Genomic DNA, 19,359 nt, shown 5'->3' with positions numbered 1-19,359 from the left:
TCAGGGTCACAAAGGCAGCACTGGCACACAGCCAGGAGGCTTAGGGGACAGCGTAAAACTCAGGCAGCAAACGGCACTGGAACCTGCAGAGGGCCTGGCCAGAGGGCTGAGTGCGACAGAGACCAGGAGATCCTGGGGGCTGGGCCATAGGCAAGAGAAACCAGGAAACCTGAAGGGCCAAGCCAAAGGAAGGATACGACAGATACCAAGGACCCTCAGGAGTACAGAGCAGATGTAACACAAGAAAAGACCTTCCAGGGTCTGGGCTCAAAGGCCAACAGAGGCAGGAACAAGGAGCGTTGACCACTGGCTGGCTCTGGAAAGGGCAAGGGGAGCCAGGCTGACTCCGTGGAAGTTGTTGGACCACCAGCTGGCTCATGGCAAGACAAGGCGAGACCCCAGTCGGCTCAGGCGAGGTCAGATTATAGCCATAGGGCTTACTAAATCTTGCAGAGGAAGGGGACTCATAGGTAGGCCTTGGCCTGGAGCGGGAGCTGAAGGGCTGGCGACTTGGCCTCTGACTTGAGCAAAAACAGGCAGTGGAGCTAGACTGGGCTCAGGAGCAGGCAATGGGAGAAGAGCTCGTTGTGGACTGAGGACAGGAGCAGGCACAGGCAATGGGAGAAGTTCTGGAACATGAGCAGGGACCAGAGCCGGAAATAGACATGGAAATGGAACAGAGACCGAGCCAGGAGTTTTAAGGTTTAACTTCTGAGACAGGGATTCCAGCAACTGGCTTAGTCGGTTACTTGTTTTCCAAGGTTTTGCTGCTTCTCCTCAAAAAAATTGCCCAGGTGGGTGGGTGTCTGGGGGTGGCACCTAATGTCTGCTGGGTCTATGACAGGTTAGCTTGTACACAATGCAGGCAGGTTGACGCAGACAAACAAAACAAAAAGAAAAGCCAGAAGAACAGTCAAGCTAGGAAAGTACAAACAAAATGATATAAACCAAATAAGAAGAATCCAGAACTATGAATACTAAGCAACATAGAACACCAGCACAGGCTGGGAACATAGATGAACTGACAAGGACCAAGAAGAAACTCACAGGCTGAATAGACAGGGAGTAGGTGATAAGACACAGGTGGAAACAATTAGGGCGGGGCATGCAATGACAGTGGAGGGGGGAAACAAAAAGCAGTAAGAGACAGAAATACACAAGGAACCTGACTTTCAAAATAAAACAGGAAGTTCAGGGAAGACATGGAAAATGAAGATTAAACATGAAGACAACTAAACCAACAAGAGGACAGATATCCTAATGTAAGACTAAAGTAATAAAAACATATATACCAAAACTTGAAAACACAGAACAAACCAGAATACTTTACACAGACTGAGTACGAACAAAAAAAAAAAAAAATCCAACCTACAAAGCTGTGATTGGTTTGGCTGAAACAGATGTCAACTGTCTGATGTGCTGAACATACAATGTCTGAGATGTGGATGCACTTGTAAAGTTGAGGTCTGGATCTGGATTTTTTTCTCAAAAAATAAAAAGAACATAGCCACCTAAATGCAGCTGAAAGCCTTCCTGACTAACGTTTTACACAAAAGTGTTTGACCAAATATGTAACAAAGCCTTAACATGTATTCTATTTCTTACTCATTCACTCAAAGTGTTGAGGTTAACATTTTGTAACTAAGGATTGCAGTCATATTATGCACAAAAAATGTGTATGTTGTATATTTGTGAGCTATCATAGTCATAAAATCGTCACCAAAGATTTTCCAAAGCTTACTTGTCTCTGCGTCCTCAGTCGGTACAGCCGGCTCTTCCCCACTCATCAAAACCACACACTCATGGGGGGCCTGTACTGTTGCCTGCCACGTTGACATGGCAACAGGCGGCTCCTGGCAGGGGAAGAGGGCTCGGTTGTTGATGGGAGAACCAGCAGTGTAAACACACACCCTGCAAGGGTAAACAATGGTAAACTATAAACAACCCTCGATTCAATGCTCAAAGGATCCACCAAACACACACACACAAAAAGCATCCTCATACAGAACAGAATAAAATAGCCTGCAGTGTGTTTTTGTGAATTAATGAATCAGAATTATTCCATTTTCATATGCTCCGAATATTGCACTGCAAATGGAAGAGCAGAAATCTAAGCATATGTGGTGGTGTGTCTGATGTGTAAATATACTGCTTTAGAGCACAAACCTGTTGTCCTGGTCTTTGGTCCACCTCACAGAGCCTCCTGTTGGTCTTGTCTCATAGTAGATCCTGAGAACTCGAGGGAACTCCTCAGATGATGTAACCCCCTTCTTCCTCACTTGTAGACTCCATTTGTCTCTATAAAACTGCAGGGATCCCTCGTCCTGAGTACCAGGGGCACGACTACACATCAAATAGAACCGGTGCTTCTGCTGCCAATGGCTTGAGGGCAGGGTGAACAGATTCTGAACATTGCCTGCTTGTGGGTTCTGTGAAATGACCCCTGGGAGGCTCATCATGGCCGACACGGAGGTAACATCCACCTCTTCCACCTTTGACACATCAAGGTCACAGCAGTCCAGCACTAAGGTGAAGTCGCCACCACTGCTGTTTTGCCACATGGGTGAAGACTGAATACACTCATCGTCAGCTGCAGCATGCAACACACTCCTCTCTGCACTCTGTCCTGCCTCTACAGACTCCGCACCATCACTGACTCCAAGCACAGTGTCATCCTCTGCCTTAGTCCTCACTCTAGAGCAAGGCTCCAGGAACAGAACAATGCTGCCACTGATGATCCTGTGGTCAAAGTGGATAGACAGATCCAGCACATAATGCCTGACGAGTATGTGGTTAGTATTAGCTCTGAGTGGAAGGTCATCCCTGTCAGGATCCAGGTCCTCCTTATGTTCCATGTCACATGAATGAAATCAAATCTGAACACAAGCTTGCAGGACCTAGAAGGTAAGAGACAAAAAATACAGTTTTATTTATATACACTACCATCCAAAGGTTGGGGGTCACCCAGGCCAGTTTTATAGCTTCTCTGATCAGCACAACAGCTTTCAGCTGTGCTAACATAATTGCACAAAGGTTTTCTAATCATCAATTAGCCTTTTAACACGATTAGCTAACATAATGTACACATATCCATTAGTACACAGGAGTGATGGTTGCTGGAAATAGGCCTCTGTACACCTATGTAGAAATCAGCCATTTACCACATTATCAATGTTTAGACTGTATGTCTAATTACTTTAATGTTATCTTCATTGAAAAAAATAAGGACATTTCTAAGTGACACCAAACTTTTGAACAGTAGTGTATGCTTTTAGTTACAAACTTTATATTTACAGACTAAAGGTACATAGTTGAATTAAGCGTTCTGCCAGTGAACTAAGATAAAGCCAGATCTGTCAGGGTCTGTATGCTCAATTTAAATTTACTCTTTAAGTGTCAAACTCCATGTGGTCACACATTCCACACGTTTCCAAACAGGAAAACACTTTCTTGATTCCATTTTGATCAGTGTTAATAAGGTAAAAACACCACTGCACGCTGCCAGGAACAGTCAACTGTGCCTGCAGTATATTAAGACTCCTCTGCTGGTTATAAGAGTCCTTGCTGTCACAATCCTTCCATTTAGCCTGCTTGATGCAGGCTTGGCAAGACAGAGGTGCAATTACCATTTACAGCAGGAAATCGTCAGAGGTTATTTGGTTTGGGAGTATATTCTTAAAAAAATATAAGCACACACAAAAAGTGTGTAATAGCTGCAGGAAGAGGAAAATGTGCAATTGTTAAACCTTGGCTTAAAAATAAATACACTTATGCACTTTATACCTATAAAAACACAGAACAACAACTCTTAAAAGTGATTTTTCACAGGTCTCAAGAGTTTGAATTTAATATTACTGTTCCAATTGTCGCGTAACCTGAATCATATCGTTACTGAAGCGAAGTGAAGACTTGACAGCTCACGTCTGGTTTAAAACGCAACACAGCGACACAAACCTACGTTTAAACTCAGCTACGTAAACTTCACTGTGTTGTGAAACTGAAGGGGAACCTTGTAACATGATGGAGTTCGGGCTAACTTTACAACACGCCTCTATTCTCTGTGAATTCGAGACTCACTTGTCAGAACTACGGCAGCTGTGCCGCCATGAACCACAGCGTCTCCTGTTACTGAACCGAACACTTAATGCCGTTTAATAACAATAAGAACCACCGACATGTCGCTGAGCATCACGAGTACTCGCCTGTCTTGAATGAATTCTACAACCGCGCCGTGTCCGGTATGTCATGGTCGCGACGTGATGACGTCACTACAACGCGACGACTGTCTGGTTGTAGTTCATCACTCAGATTCTACCCCGCTTTTAAACTCATTCTATTGAGTTTCATACTCGAGTTTTTGATAAATAAAACAAGGCAGTATTATGAGGAATAACATTTATGTTCTGAATATTATGTAACATGTTTTTGTTTAAAAATTATTAATAAAAATACTGATGACAGTGCATATATTAAGTTTTATTCAGGTTCTTCAACAGCTTTGTATACATGACAAGTAAAAATTCACAACCATTAAAAATGACAAAAGAATAACATGAATGCAGTCTCTAGTGGAATGAATGCCACCTTAAGATCAATGTGTCACAACACCGACTTCCAATATGCTTCAAAAATAGGTATACATTTTATTTAATACTAACAATTAATACACACAATTTTGTAGCTTTTTAAATTTTATTTAGCCATTTTAAAAACACTCAACAGCTAATAAATAAGAAATGTACCTAGAGACAGTATGTGTACATCAAACTGTATACCCATTTTGGAGCACATTACTGTACATTACTGAGTGGAACACAGCATGGTCTGCAACATAACACCGAGGAGACGAGCTGTTTCATGGATGTCTAATGAAATCAGGTTGTCATTATTTAATACTCCAAAAGAAGAGATAAACTTCTCTTCTGGAATGTAATCTGACATGTGGGGTAAACATAATTCAGCTTTTTGCAAAGCACAGCTGTGTGGAGTGACTTTTCAAAATATTGCATTTTTAGTTAAGCTTCTCAGTTCTTAAGTAAATAAGGAATTCAAATTGGCACTCTGTGTATTGTAGGACGTCGTCTATTTACAAACTGAAATGATTCCAGCATGCACTGAGATTGTTAAGCACGCTCTCACTTAATGAGATATCCTCCAATATTGTCTGATGAATACTATTATTGCTGTTTATCATCTAAAAATATATTTCCATAAAATAAAATGCAATATAGTTTCTCATACTTTTGTAAACATGTTTGTAATTATCTGATGCAATACATCTATTATTTACAAAATGTGGATTTTTTTATGTGTACTTCAGAGCCTTTAGATAAAGTCTCTCCTCTGTTAGCTACACAACCAGGTACTGTCCATCCAACAGTAGAAAAAAGACACGACATTGTACCTATTTTTCCAGTGCACAAACCCATCCTCACTCTCACTGCTCTAGCTGGCACACATGTCATGCACAGATGCCTAGAGTAGAATTTCCAAGGACCTTTTAGCACATAATCATTCACCGTCACTGAGTACAAAGTGACTTGAGTATGGCACCAAAAGCCTAATGAAATAAGCACACATCCATTCAGACATTTACATACATATACACACACACACGTGGGAATTATTGGCACACCTACGAGCCCTGAGCCAGTAAAAGGACCTAAAGAGAGTAACTTCACCAGCCCAGAGGAAATGTTTGCAGCATTGTTAGGACTTGGAAGTCATCTAAAAAAAAGGAAATCAACAGAGCCATGGCATCTGAGGACTTTCCTTGCAATTCCTACTCCTTGTATTATTTTTATGTGCTCACTCTCGCAGACATCACACACTGCTAGTTTGTTGAGAAGCTGTGCGTCTTCTATTGTGGACTTTAGCTCATAGGACTATCACCAGCCACTCTTTTTCTTGTTTTTCTCCTCTCTTTCATCTTATCTTCTTTTTTTCCCTCTGTCGGTTGTGTGACAGCCTCCCTTTCCTCTCCGTAGCTCTCTCTCTCTCTCTCTCGCTCTCTCAAATGAGCTGTGACCTCTCACGAGTTTTCCTCCTGAGTTCTGCGGAGACTCAGACGTTTGAAGGAATCCCTGAGAGAGATGGCAGTGGATGAGGAAAAAAGGGAAAAGACAGAAAAAAAAGATAAGGAATGGTGATGAAGAGGAGGAGGTGGAGCAGTCACTGCAAGAAGACATGCTGTAGGGTAAATGTTTCCACAAGCATAGGACAAAAACAGGATTTTTTGTAATCAAAATTCAATTCACAATTCACTATTTAGCTAATGTGTTGGTCCACTAAGGTCCAGTTATTAGACCTGGTCTTCCGTTATTTAATTATTATTAATGATCTGATATCATTTAATGGATCAATAATATGTGTGTTGCTGTCTTGTCCAAACAGTACTGACTGCCTTTACCTGTTCTCCAGCCGCGGCCTGATGATGGGATTATACAGCTCAGGAATCTTCCTCTCCAGCATGGGCCTCAGGCTCTCTCTCAGACGGCAGTAGTTCTTCTTCAGCTCCTGCTGGTACACTCTCTGGTCTGATGCAATCAGGGTCTTGTTCTTCTCAAGAGCCTCACCACATCTACAGAGCAGTGAGCACAACCCGGCAGCATCGGTTAATGTAATTTCATTGCATGAGATTAAAAGAAGAGTCAAATTTGCTCCTTGTCCTTTTTTTGATGTATTAACCTCAAACTTAAGACGCACTTGTGAGCAAACCAATCATGCTGTAATCCACTTTATATCCTCAAGCCTGCAGAAATACACTCCACTGTTCCTCTTCTAACAATGTCCTGAAACTGCTTGACATACACAACTCCAAATGAGTTTATGTATTTGACTGTAGGGAACTCCTATTATATATTTCCAGTACATTTACTGACTGGAATATGACTGTAGCACCAGCAGAGGCAAACATCAAGTCCCTGTCACCCATATGTGCCTTACTATGATACATTACATAGGAAAGATCTGAACAAAGCTAATAAGAGCAGAGGCTAAGTCTGGTTTCTCCCCACAGCACTCTATCACGACATGTGTAATGACCAACACACAGCAGCCTGCAGGAAATCAGAGAGAGGGGGGATGATTGCAAACACATGTCAGAGATTATCTCTTAGCTTTTAATTAAGGTAATGTGGAGACCTCAATGCTGTGCAACAACATACAGCAGCATTAATGAGAGTTCACTAAAGTTACATTAAAATTTCTATTGACACAATATTTCTGTCTGCAGTACTAGAAGCTTTATAAAAGTGCATTCTTTAATGCTATTTTGCAACATCACACACATGCTTTTAGAGAGGTGGGACTCTAAAATAATCCATTTTTAAACACAAGCAGGGACAGAGGAAGACAGACGAGATGCTAGTTTTTGCCACGACGCTGCGAGGCGGCCAGGTCTTCACACTGCTGCTGATCAGGCTCGGACCGAACAGTGTTCAGAGCAGTCTGAGTGGTTGGTATTTCTCTGTGATAAACTCTGATTAAAAAAGATGGTTTATCACCTAATTTGTTTTTTTTTTTAAAGAACTTTCCTTTACCAAACTGTGTCTAAGGATGACTTACCAGATGGTTCTCTGTAACAAACCATCTGCTGTGTCAGCTTAGGTTTCTGCACGCTTGTTTCATTTCTTTGCTTTGGTTTGCCATTCTTTGTATTTCTGGTTTTTTTTATACATAAGTTGCACAAAACAGAATTTGTACTTTTTTTAATGAGGGTGATGCTAGTGCTAATGCTATGCTAATCATAACTAATCCAAACAGAACATAAAGTTTTTGCGTGTATATTCATATTAATTATACTTGAATGATGATTCAGCCACATCATGCAGACCAACACTGAATTTATCACCGCACCTGTTCGCAGTAATGAGTAAGCAGTTAAAAAGCAGAGTAATGACTTGCACAGCAGATGACATGTTTTGCGTGTGAGGCCTGATGAGCTGAACATGTAGTACTTTGTATGAGACATTTAGTTCAGCTGGCAAAAAGATGAGCAATGTAGAGTGGATTTTAATGCATTATTTTTTTTTAAAGAGAGCCACTGTGAAGAAGATTGACATTACAAAGGATCCAGTGCTGCCTGCCTGGGTTTAGGATAGAAAATAAACCTTTCTGAAATTACAGTAAATATTTGCCAACCTGCTTGTAGCAATCAAGGCAGCTGGAATGTGACATGAGGGTTAGAAAATGAAAACCACCTTTTGGAGGCAAACAACGCATGCCCACGAGATGAAAGCACACACACACACGCACAGGCAGCCACACACAAATGCCCCAGACCTTCTTTAAAAAAATCAGCATATCCTCACACACATTGAGCCATGGGAATGATAGCCTAAATTATATTCTGAATATTCAAATTAAAATAAAACTCAGAATAATACCAGCTTAGTAATATCATGACTGCTGTTACATGGGAAATGAAAAAGCATCGAGTGTCTCAATGGGCTATTAATTCACATTGCTCCTACCTGTTTAGTTTGTTTAACTTTGGTTTAACAGTTTATATCTTAATAATCGCTTCCATCTTGACTGACACCAATAATGGTGTATCCATTGAACACATAGGTGAAGATTTTCCCCTCCATCTAAGTGAAGTTAGAGAATCTCTTCAAAGTGTTGTGCTGTACTTCCACCTGCTGAGGCAGAGTCCTCCACAGAAATACAAATAGCAGAAAACTAGCAGGTGAAGTTTTTGTGATGTTTTTACTCATTTTTTGAATGACTTCGGTGCAGCGTGTGTCACAACAGGTGGTGATTCTGCGATCGTATCTTACCTCATTATAAACTCTTTGAAACACAGTCGCAGTTTATTGTGGTGACGGTAGAGCTTTGGGTCCGCTGGGATCTCATTCAGGAAGACCTGGGCCACCTCCAATGGGCCCTACAACGGGGGGCGGACAGAGGAGGAAAGGGACAAGAACAAAGAGGCAGAGTCAGAGGAACGAAGAAAGAGAAAGCACAAAAAAAAAACCCAACAGAGTGGAGGAAGGAAAGAGAGGAAGTGTTTGGGAGCATATGAACAAAGGAGGGATGAGAATGCCCCTCATTCAGACGGGGGAAATGACTTGCTAACTGAATGTCTAATGTAGAAAGGGGCCGAGACACTCAACTACAACACGAGGAAGAGATCAAATCAGAGACGGAGCCATGATTAGCCTCCTGCATGGCTAATGTCACCGCTAGCCCTGCATACACCCACCATTTGGCTTCCATTTGCCCAGTATGAGATCTTGTTATCCTAACTTATATTCATCATAAAACCACAGCACGCTCGCACTGTGCCTGCATCACGACAGGCACAGTTAAACAGCTCTGATTAGCATCATAAACGCATTGGCCTGGGCCTCAGTCTTTGGTCTGAGCTACGGACCCACACACACACAGAAAACCAGCCTCCTGTACTGATTACAGTCAAGAGTTATATGTTTATGGAGCTGCTGAGCATTAGCGTTATGTATACAACCATCAGGTTGGAACGAGGGACCTGTCAGATTAGACGCTGGAAGATAAAGCATGGGGGGGAGGGGAATTGGAAGGCGCTAGAGCTAGCTTCGTCATTACTCCAACATTCACCATGCTGGCAGGACCTGGAAGCTATCACATCAAAGAGACCTCCGGTTCAACACGCCGTGTGGCACAGACATGAAAGGAAGAGGGGCCATGAATTGACGTTTTAACTAAATCAGGAGAAAAGCAAAGGAAGGATTAGGGTTATGGATGGGGTGAAAGCTTTGATGTGTGATCACTGTCATGTCTCCCACCTGCAATCTGTGACTACAATAGAAACTGTACATGTGATCATATAAATAGAGGTAAAATAAATTTTACGCCCACACAGATCTGAAAGGTGACAAAAGGGGCTGTGCATGATCATTTCAGAATAAGCAGCCATCATGTGATTGATCATTTCAGCTGTAAATGGAGCAGACACACAGTAGTGTCTTCATTTCCAATACCTGGTTAACAGTAGCTCCCACAGAGCCTTGTAGCACCATCTGTAACATCTTAGCATCAGGTTGTTCTCTATGTGTGGCAACAGCTAGCTCCCTTGTCTTCTTCTGCATGTCCTCTATAGCCACTTCAATAGGAGTCAAGTCAAACTGGGGGGAAAAAGGAAAATCTATTGTTATATCACAAAAGTTATCAGAGATGTTCCTCACTGTGGCACATTTACCTCCTCCTTCTGTATGACGTTGAGGCGAGTCTTGACGTAGGGGAAGGCGTGCATGGTGGTAAGGATGGTCTTCCTCTTGTACTGCTCGTTGAGTTCACCCCGAGGCCGGCCACTCTTGGTGAAGGGTGTCGTGTACATGAAGCGGCGCAGGTTGAAATTCTTCTCAAAGTTTGTCAGCCGGTCTTTCATCTCGTAGTCATCGAAGTAGGGCTCCACATAAGTGATCTGGATATACGCCTGTAGAGAGAGAGCAGGGGTGCTTTATTTTACTCATTCATAAAACCAGCTCTCACTGCGGTAAAAAAACAAACCTGTGCTCAGTTGATTGTTTATTTATTTTGCCAACAGCCACTAGAATGCTTTCTTTGCCCCTTACAGCCTTCACCTCAGTCAGCGGGGAAGATGCCTGAGATGGATGAACCACTAAAGTTCCAACCCACTCTGGTCCTGGACCATTTGCATTTGTACCTTGTGGTATAATGTTTATTTTAAAACTGTTTTTACTCAGTTTTGATATTCTCTGCATTTGAATTCCTTATTACATACAGAAACATTTTCTGCCTGTCAACATGAATTTCTTTGCATATTCTGTGAGTGCAGAGAACAGAATTTTAGGAGCTGATGCCAGCACCAATTAGATGAACAATTATCGCTGGCTAGCTATCTCGTTAGTATAGCAAACAGATGTGTTAAGCATGAGTAAGAAGGTTGTATCAGTTGCTGCATTATAAAGAAAAAAAAATTGTTTCACTTGTTTCACAAATTGGTGAGCAGCTTAATAAAGATGCTGCATGGCCACTGATATATCATTCTATTAGGTTTATATTGCATCCATTGCTATTAATAATACCACAATTAAAGACTTTCTGCTTAGCATGCTAGCCTCAACATAACGTTTTTCAATTAACGTTTCTTCTAAACAGAACGTAAATATATATGCTAATAAAGATTACATTTAACCAATGAGTTTTTATTACCTTATTAGGGTTGAGCTGTTTTCTGTCCACTGGTGTAGAGTCCTTGATCATCACCAAGGTGTCCTCACCAAAACACTGACTGTAGAAGTTCTAGAAGGAGCAAACCACACACTGATTATAGGACACGGATTTACAGTTCAGGTTCAAGGCTGTAAAAGCATAAAATAACTTAACTTTCATTCAACAACTCATCCACTGACACAGCATCACTCGTGACATTATATCACTTTTAAAGCATGCTAATGATTTTTCCAAGCTGTCCTAAAGCTCACTGAAAACAGATGTATAATTGTGAGTCTGTCATTTTGTCTCTCAGTCATTAACAGATTCCTGGAGTCCAGTTCAGCCAGGCACCATCTTCCCCTTTCACAACATGTGAGCACAGTATCTGCACACACACACACACACACACACACACAAACACACACAGTTTCCCCTCTCGTACCTCCAGCCTGTGTGATATCTCAGGCAGATGTGTGATCCCGGGCTCTTTGTAAACGAATTCCCGTTCATCCAGGTCGCCGAACTTGGCCCCATAAAAACCCACCCGGAAATACGTTCCAAACATTCTTTTATGTCCCTAAAGAGAAGCATAGACTCTAATCAGTATAAAACCCAGAATATATTTTTAGTCATTATGTTTATAGAGGTTTTCTTTTATTATGATGGACATTTACAGAGTTCAGTTAAAAAACAGATTTTACGCAGTTAAGAATTCTCGGCTCTTTCTCCATGCTCCAACAGCCTTACTATAACTTTAATTGAATACATCCCTACAGAGCAAAAATATTCATTACCTTCTGAATGATGTTATCAAAGGCTCTCTGTAGTTTGTCATGAGTGGATGCCAGTTTTCTGAAATCTCTGTGTGCCTCTAGGACTGGTATGATGATCTTGTAGACTTCATTCACTGCCTCATAAAGACCACCCTGATGACACACACATCCATTAAGTTGATAGCTAGCTACAGGTTTCTATGGTAATGCCAAACACATACATAAAACAATGCAGCTCCATTGTCTTACATTGCTGAAGAGCTCGGCAGCCTGCTCAAGCAATCCCACCAGGCCACTCTCTGTGAAGTAGCGCCCTGAGCACACCCCGTCCTCGTCCGGGGACAGGATGTCATCTGATACTGCAGACTCCTCCAGCACGTTAGGGGAGATGTTCTGAGGAGAAAATCAGTACAATTATCAATCAGTTAGCCCTCTTAATCAAATAATCGATCACATGGCTTAAAAGGAGAGGTCCTACAGCGGGGAAATGGAACAAATTTGATGACCTTCCGATCAATGACTGGCTGCCTGATGCAGGTTTGAGCGTCCTGTTCCAGAGCACAACAGAGGTCTTGTGTTGTGTTTAACACAGTGCATCAATAACAGCATTACCTTTGTTATAACTGTTTGTTTTCACATCAGGAAAAAAGGCAGTTCACATGTTCCCACAGGAGCACATTTGGCTTTTTTCTTCCCTTATACTTCAAAAGGCGCTGTCTTAAGCAGAGATACCGGGGGACCATATTTATATGTTGACGTTATGAGTGTACAGCTCCCCCCTCTGGACACACACAACTAAATATGGAAGTAATCCACTGGGGAAATGTGTGATATGGAGTGATGTGGTGTATGCCTCCATTAAAAAAACAGCCACAACAAACAAGCAATCACTGCTTATTTTGAAGTGGCTATAATTGAGTTTCATTTTTAACACATGTTCATTATTAGTTTGTTGCCTACCTGGAAGGTGACGCTGCCAACAGGCAGGTACTTGTGATCCTCGAGCATGCTGAGGTATTCAGCCACCAGGGCGGCAGCATGCACCAGACACATGGCTGACTCTGTGTAACACTTCCTGTTGTTGTGCTTCTCTGCCATGTTCTGCAGCCAGGTCAGACGGAGGTCAGGAGACGTCTGGTAGCCTTTTGCTATCCTGGAGTGGAGAGGAGAAGGAAGGATTTTTTTCTTTATACTTCTTTGCCTTTATTCAATCAGCTAAACGACTAATTAAGATTAAATTGTTTTCTGGACAAAGACTTGGTTTAGAAAACTGTCACATACTGCACAAAAGGAAGCTATATTATACTGTCTATGTATATGTAACAATACAATGAAAAAAAGCTACATTTCCACTGTGGAAAAATATATATAAATATACTGATAGGTAAAAAGAACACCAGCAACATTCCAATTACTGTGATTTATGTGTAACAAAACCAATGCAAATCATTTCCTATGCGTGAAATGAATGGTTAATCTTTCACCTGACAGCCCAAAAATAAAACAAGATTTTTTTTTATAAACCATGTGAGTCATTTGTACACATACAAATGAATACTAGCATCTGGACACCAAATGTCCTGTGCATCAATGACTGCTGTGTGTGTGTGTGTGTGTGTGTGGAAGCTTGGGGGTGAGTGCAGGTGAGTGTGTAAAGCCAACAGGTCATTCTGTAGACCTGTCACACACTCACCAGGTGAATGAAACCAAAACCCAAACAGACAGCTGCATGATAAATGACACATGTAGGTGACACTGAAGCATGTTGAGGTGAAGTGCCTAAATCAACAGCTACACATGTATGCGCTCTTTGTCTCAGTGTTTCCCCTTCGTGTTCTCCTTCACTCACACACACGCATACTGTTTGCATTTGCATATACACAAAGCCAGATCAGAAGACTAAACTGCTACCACATGGTTACCATAGTGAGGGCAGCAAATAGAGGCAAAACAACTCCGACCACAGAGAAATAGGAACCAGCAGTGAGACTTAGGAAGAAGCCTGAGTGATGAGAGGACAGATGAGGACGGAATGAGATATAAAGATAAAGAGACGCTAGAGAGACAGAGACAAGGACAGAGCATTTTACAGGAGATCCTTGAGGTTTCTCACCTGTACATGAGGTCCATGAGCATCTCTGGATCCTCCTGGAACTCCCTCATCTTCACTGTGTCTGACAAAATACTGTTAAGGTTTCTTAGTAGCTCATCCACCTAAAAAATACACACACACACAGGCAGAGGCAGATTTAAGGTTACAACATCAGTATCAACATATGTCAAAAAGAAACAGCTTTGCATGATATGATACCTGTGAGGGCAGCTGAGTGTTCTGCATCTCTGTATCCTCCTCTGCGTAGGCCAGGATGGTGCGGAGCGAGCGGCGTAAATATTCCTCCTGGAAGTCTGATGACTTGCCCACCAGTGAGGCCAGAGACATGGTGACCTGCATCTTCACTCGGGAGAAGTTCTGATGAAGAGACAGTGAAACGCAGTGAACGTCAACAGCATGCAGTGTTTATCATGTAAAGAAATAGCATGTTCAGTACTAATATTTAATTCATGTGAATACAAATGTCCACAGAAAACACAGTTAACCTAAAGTAAAAAAAAAGTATAATATATTATATTAGTTACACAATGATTCAACTTTTAGTGATTTGTTTTTAAGCTAAAAGGCGTCGCACAAACACAACATGAGAAGTAAAATATATATATACCTGCAAATTGCTGCCATTCATTCAAATTTAACAGCACACATAATAAGAGAGTTGGGGCTATGTGTGTTTGTGCACATTAAAAGTGAACAAGACCAGAGGAGCTCCAAGAGGTTTTCACTGCTTTTTTTCTCCCTTATTTCAGGTCCCTTGTCCCCTCCCTTTCCTTGTCTTCCCATCCTTCAAAGTACCTGTCCAAGAAAACAGGTCTGACAAACACCCCTCCATCTCCTGTGTGTATGTGCTAAAGAGATTGTGCCCATGTATGTGTGAAGTCCCATCTATCTCCAGCATGAGTAGCTAAGCGGGAAATGATCTCCCATTAGCAGAGACATAATCACCCATGGATCATCTCTACGGCCCCATTCTGTTCAACTGAGCATGGAGCCAGAGCCTAACCACCCATCACTGCCCTCTAACTCGGTGTGTGCATGTGTGTGTGTGTGCCGAAAAGTAGCCTAAATAATAGCTTAAGTCAACACATAACCTTCTTTGTCTGTCTTCCTCCTTTTATTTCTCATCCCTCTCCCTCCACATTTTTCCTCCAGATCTCCTAACCTTTCCATAACTGGACAAGTTTTGACCACATGTATCTGTTTTTAGTGATTTTTTCCATTTACCACAATCTAAAATTAAAGTAAAAAATGGAAAGAGGAAAGAGGAAAAAAACTGTGTGACAAGCAGAGAGCAAGGCGGGGGCAGATAAAAGGATGAAAACATAAACAAAGGAAGAGGTATAGAGTAAGTTCTGTATGAATGAGTCATTCAGCTGCTATGCTAATTCACATCACAGCTCCCTCTGTATACACCATATAAACAAACATACGCTGGGACACGCAGAGGGGAAATTTACTCTTTAAACTGGAGATACTGTAGGTGTATGTGTGCCCCACAGTCTGGAGTCTGACTTTCATTAAAGCGTACAGCCTGTAAACACAGGAAATATCGACTGCAACAGCAGCTATCTACCGGCCCAGAAAATGAAAGAAGATACTCAATCCCATAACCCCCCATTCCTTCTGATACTGTGTGTCTTTCCTAAATCTAGTTCTTTCATTTCACTCTATCACCTCTGATAAAAAACACTCCTCTGTCTCCATCAGGATTTTCTACTTTCCGGCCCTTTCACATCCTGCCGTTCTCTGCCCTTCAGGCACAAACAATGTCACATTCATACACACATTCGGTATGTACCGAAACATACATACGCACAAATGGAGGATGCGTATGTATTAGTTCAAGAGGGGCAGGGTTGTGGGGAGCCAGACAGACAGTGACATATCACTCTGCTCTCTACTTAGAGACACATCCTTCAGCAGAAACTTTCTGCAGCACGCTCAAAATAGACATGGAAAAGACATTAAAGCTGAGCAGCAGAGGAAGAGTGGAGAGGATGAGGATGAGGTTTGTGAGACTCCCTGCTTCTGTGAGTCTTCATGACGACATGCAGCATATGCTGTGCTGAACTCTCATGTGCACTTAAATTAAGATGAATCTGGCATAAATACAATTTATTCTGCAAGATTAGATGTTAAAGGCCTTTCACAACATGTGATTTACACAAATATAAAATTAGAAAAATAATTAATGCCACAGGTCATTTGTGCAGATGTTTTAGGTAGCGAGAAGCAACGCCACTTGATTTGATTGACTGGTATTTACATGATGTGATGTAACAGTAAATTCACGCATATTTTTCTCATAAAGGTGGCAAAAATTCTCTTCACTGTGCTCCATGTCATATGATTCATTGATCTGATTGGTGGAGGTCTGCTTTGCATCACAGTGACAGAGACCTGGCTCATCCAATTACCTGCCTAGTATTCTTTTGAAAGTGTCTGGCCTTTCCAACATGTTCCTTTAAGATAGTCTCAATGTAAACTAACAACCTGTTGCCTTGGAGAGCAAAACTAATACCTTTAACAACACAATTAAAAGGTTAATTAAACAAGTGGGTAGACACCCTGGTGATGTTGACACCCTTTGGAGCATTTCCAGCAGAATCCAGATGTTGTAACATCTTGATCACCACCTTTTTATTTATAAGGCAGGTGGGATAGAAGTAGAACATCTGAAGAAGTGGTGTGGATGCTCGTGTGTGTCTGTGTGTGTGTGTGTGTGTGTGTGCACGCTTACACTGGCATTACTGTAGCTGTATCTCATGATTAGATAGAGGGTGGCACAGGCCTGGCTCCTGTTCTCATCAACAGGGCTGCTGCAGTACTGAAGCACCTTCTGGCACAGGTCTGCACACTGCTCCGCCTCCTCCTCAAACAACAGGTCTCCAAACTGCACACAAACAATATTAGATGCATAAGGTGGCACACACACACACACACACACTGTATATATAAATGGATTATTCTGGCTTGTATGAGCAGTTTGCCACCCACACAAACAAATCAGAACATTTAATTTAGACACAGATAGCGTTCATGTAAACACACCCAAGCAGACACACACGCACACAGCCTCCTGACACACACACACCATATAATAATGAAACTACCTTGACGACAAGCGCTCGGAGCGTGCTGAAGGTGTGAGAGAGGAAAGTGGTGCTCTGGTTGCAGGTGAGAGAATGGAGTAACACCTTCAACACCCCGCCAACTACACTGTCCTTACACTCAGCCAAAGGCACCGCCTGGGCACAAGAGAAGGAAATATTAACAAACCACAGTGGACAACAAAGAGATGGATCAATGAGCATCATTTTTGACATGTCTGTGGTTTGTCCCTTTTCAAGCCAATCTTAAAGGAAGCTGAGGGTTCAACACCCAATCAGGATCTTTATTGATGCATCAGCAATACAAGCACATTTTTATTAGGAGTTGCTTATGAACGGTAACTCCTTGTTGACTTTAAGTTCTCTCTGCAGCTGCAAAATATTACAAAAACAGCAAGTGAAGTAAGTTTTAATTGCAGGAAATTGCAGCTGATGAATTGCATACATGTCCTGCACTGTATGTATATGTACAGAACATACAATGTTGCTGCACACTGGCCTGGGTTAATGGACAGGATGTTTTCTCACCTGTACGATGGTCTCCAGCAGGTCCAGCACTATGAGGTTTGTCTCTGTGGCTAGGTTCCCACTGATCAGAGCCTCCTGGTCTAACTCTGCTTTAGTCCTGATGGAACACAAGGTAAGTAAGACAGATGTAAAACATAGACACTGATATAAAATTAAGAAAAATAGGAAGCAAGAAAGGATTTAAAAACATACTTATCCTGTTTGTCATTGGTCTGTCTCCACTGAGTGAGGTCTTTCCTCCAGCGGAGGTTCTCTCTCTGGCCGATGGTCCGATCCACTCCTGATTCAAACAACAGGAATTATTTTAGATTATGTACAATATACAGGAGCCGACATGTCATGACATGGAAAACCTGAATCTCTAAATCTTTAGCACTGAGTCGACCTTTAAGTTCTCTACACTTTTACAGAATATCCATTTTTAAAACTGCACATCCGTTATACAAATACTTCACTATGAAGCACCCAGACAGTGCAACTCAAAATTGAGTGCTGACCCCACATTTATAAAGAACGCGCTAACATTTTCAGACTCTGAGTGTTCACTAGTTTTGGAAGTAGTGTGCAAAAAAAAAACTTTAAAATATTGCAGATTTTAAATGTGGCAGAAAAGCAATTCTGAGCTCTATTCCTTAAAGTGCCAGGAAATACATTACCTCCGACTCGTTTCATCATTTCCCCACGGGCTCCCATTCCTCTCAGCAGGGCTTCTTCCAGCTGCAGCTTGGCCTGCTGAGATTTCTGTAAGGCCTGTGTGCTCACTTTGTCACCGCTCTGCTTACCCTACAAGCATGCACAAACACATCATCAGCAGGTAAACACACATTGGGCTTACAGTTGTAATGTTATAAAAAAGTGGCATTTAAAACAAGTGCGCATGCAAGTACAGCAGATTCAATGCAAAGGGTTAACTTGGTTTATGACTGATTTGTGGCCTAAAGAGAAGCTCTCTCTGCATGAATATTCAGTTCAACACTATAAATGATTATGCAGAAAATTAATAACTTCAGCTGCACTAATAACTGCACTGTTTTTATTTTGCATATTATGAATTTAAGAGAATGAACAATATTTGTCTTTGTGCAGTATTCTACCACACCAGTTTTAGATGCTTGGCACCTAAGAGGGTCAAATTGGGCATGTCTATGACACTAGAAGAGACAACCGAGGACGAAAAAGGCAAAATCGAAACAGCAGATACACCAAGACTCTGCTAAGTGCTAAATGTGCTTGATATTCTAAAATTGACTCCTTCTACTTGAGGACAATCAATAAACATAAAATAGAATTCCATGACTGAGCAAACTGACCCTATACTCAAAGCAGGACACGCAGATAGTGAGGAGCTCGAGCAGCTTGTTAAGCTGCGAGGGAGGCATGTCCACAGTCCAGCGCTGAATCAGGCTCCTATCAGCATTCTTCATCACCCACAGGAAACACACCAACAGGTGGCGACTGGTATCTGCTGCCAGGGTGGCTATGGATTTACCTTGCTGTGAAAAGCAGAGGACAGATAAGTACATGTAGCTCATATAGTGTAAATGGACTGAAATCTCTATTGAACAATGAATTCATATATTTTTATCACATCTATAACAGTCAGTGCATAAACTGGTGTCTCTGACAAACTAACTATCCTCTTCACAAGCTTCTCGAAACAACAAATGTGTCTTGT

The 19,359-nt window shown here is 41.8% G+C and overlaps 2 protein-coding genes across 7 annotated transcripts in view; both read right to left on the bottom strand.

Annotated features, from left to right (window-relative positions):
• aopep (aminopeptidase O (putative)) overlaps window positions 1-4,259 on the bottom strand; it is a 68,310-nt gene extending 64,051 nt beyond the window's left edge. For 3 of the 4 annotated variants that reach the window (XR_003671283.1, XM_028414921.1, XM_028414923.1), the window contains exons 1-3: window positions 4,078-4,225; window positions 2,167-2,897; window positions 1,742-1,911 (exon numbers count right to left, since the gene is read on the bottom strand). Coding sequence is in view for 3 of the 4 variants with exons in the window: in XM_028414921.1 (XP_028270722.1) it covers window positions 1,742-1,911; window positions 2,167-2,855 (859 nt within the window). In the remaining variant the exon portion in view is untranslated. Of the gene's footprint in view, window positions 1-1,741; window positions 1,912-2,166; window positions 2,898-4,077 lie in introns of all 4 variants that reach the window. The other variant, XM_028414922.1, reaches the window with a different exon arrangement.
• A 196-nt stretch (window positions 4,260-4,455) lies between these two features.
• dock8 (dedicator of cytokinesis 8) overlaps window positions 4,456-19,359 on the bottom strand; it is a 41,215-nt gene continuing 26,311 nt past the window's right edge. For all 3 annotated transcript variants that reach the window (XM_028414918.1, XM_028414919.1, XM_028414920.1), the window contains 18 exons: window positions 18,995-19,177; window positions 18,341-18,467; window positions 17,877-17,964; window positions 17,685-17,781; window positions 17,160-17,294; window positions 16,787-16,939; window positions 14,245-14,403; window positions 14,047-14,147; window positions 12,894-13,086; window positions 12,183-12,326; window positions 11,955-12,086; window positions 11,603-11,737; window positions 11,158-11,247; window positions 10,181-10,417; window positions 9,963-10,106; window positions 8,781-8,887; window positions 6,410-6,580; window positions 4,456-6,083 (listed from right to left, as the gene is read on the bottom strand). In XM_028414918.1, the coding sequence (XP_028270719.1) occupies window positions 6,032-6,083; window positions 6,410-6,580; window positions 8,781-8,887; window positions 9,963-10,106; window positions 10,181-10,417; window positions 11,158-11,247; window positions 11,603-11,737; window positions 11,955-12,086; window positions 12,183-12,326; window positions 12,894-13,086; window positions 14,047-14,147; window positions 14,245-14,403; window positions 16,787-16,939; window positions 17,160-17,294; window positions 17,685-17,781; window positions 17,877-17,964; window positions 18,341-18,467; window positions 18,995-19,177 (2,448 nt within the window). In that variant the 3' untranslated portion in view covers window positions 4,456-6,031. The remainder of the gene's footprint in view (window positions 6,084-6,409; window positions 6,581-8,780; window positions 8,888-9,962; window positions 10,107-10,180; window positions 10,418-11,157; window positions 11,248-11,602; window positions 11,738-11,954; window positions 12,087-12,182; window positions 12,327-12,893; window positions 13,087-14,046; window positions 14,148-14,244; window positions 14,404-16,786; window positions 16,940-17,159; window positions 17,295-17,684; window positions 17,782-17,876; window positions 17,965-18,340; window positions 18,468-18,994; window positions 19,178-19,359) is intronic.

This window comes from Parambassis ranga, chromosome 9 (assembly GCF_900634625.1).
Source record: "Parambassis ranga chromosome 9, fParRan2.1, whole genome shotgun sequence".
NCBI classification, from domain to species: Eukaryota; Metazoa; Chordata; class Actinopteri; family Ambassidae; genus Parambassis; species Parambassis ranga.
This window is presented reverse-complemented; position numbering and strand designations above follow the sequence as displayed.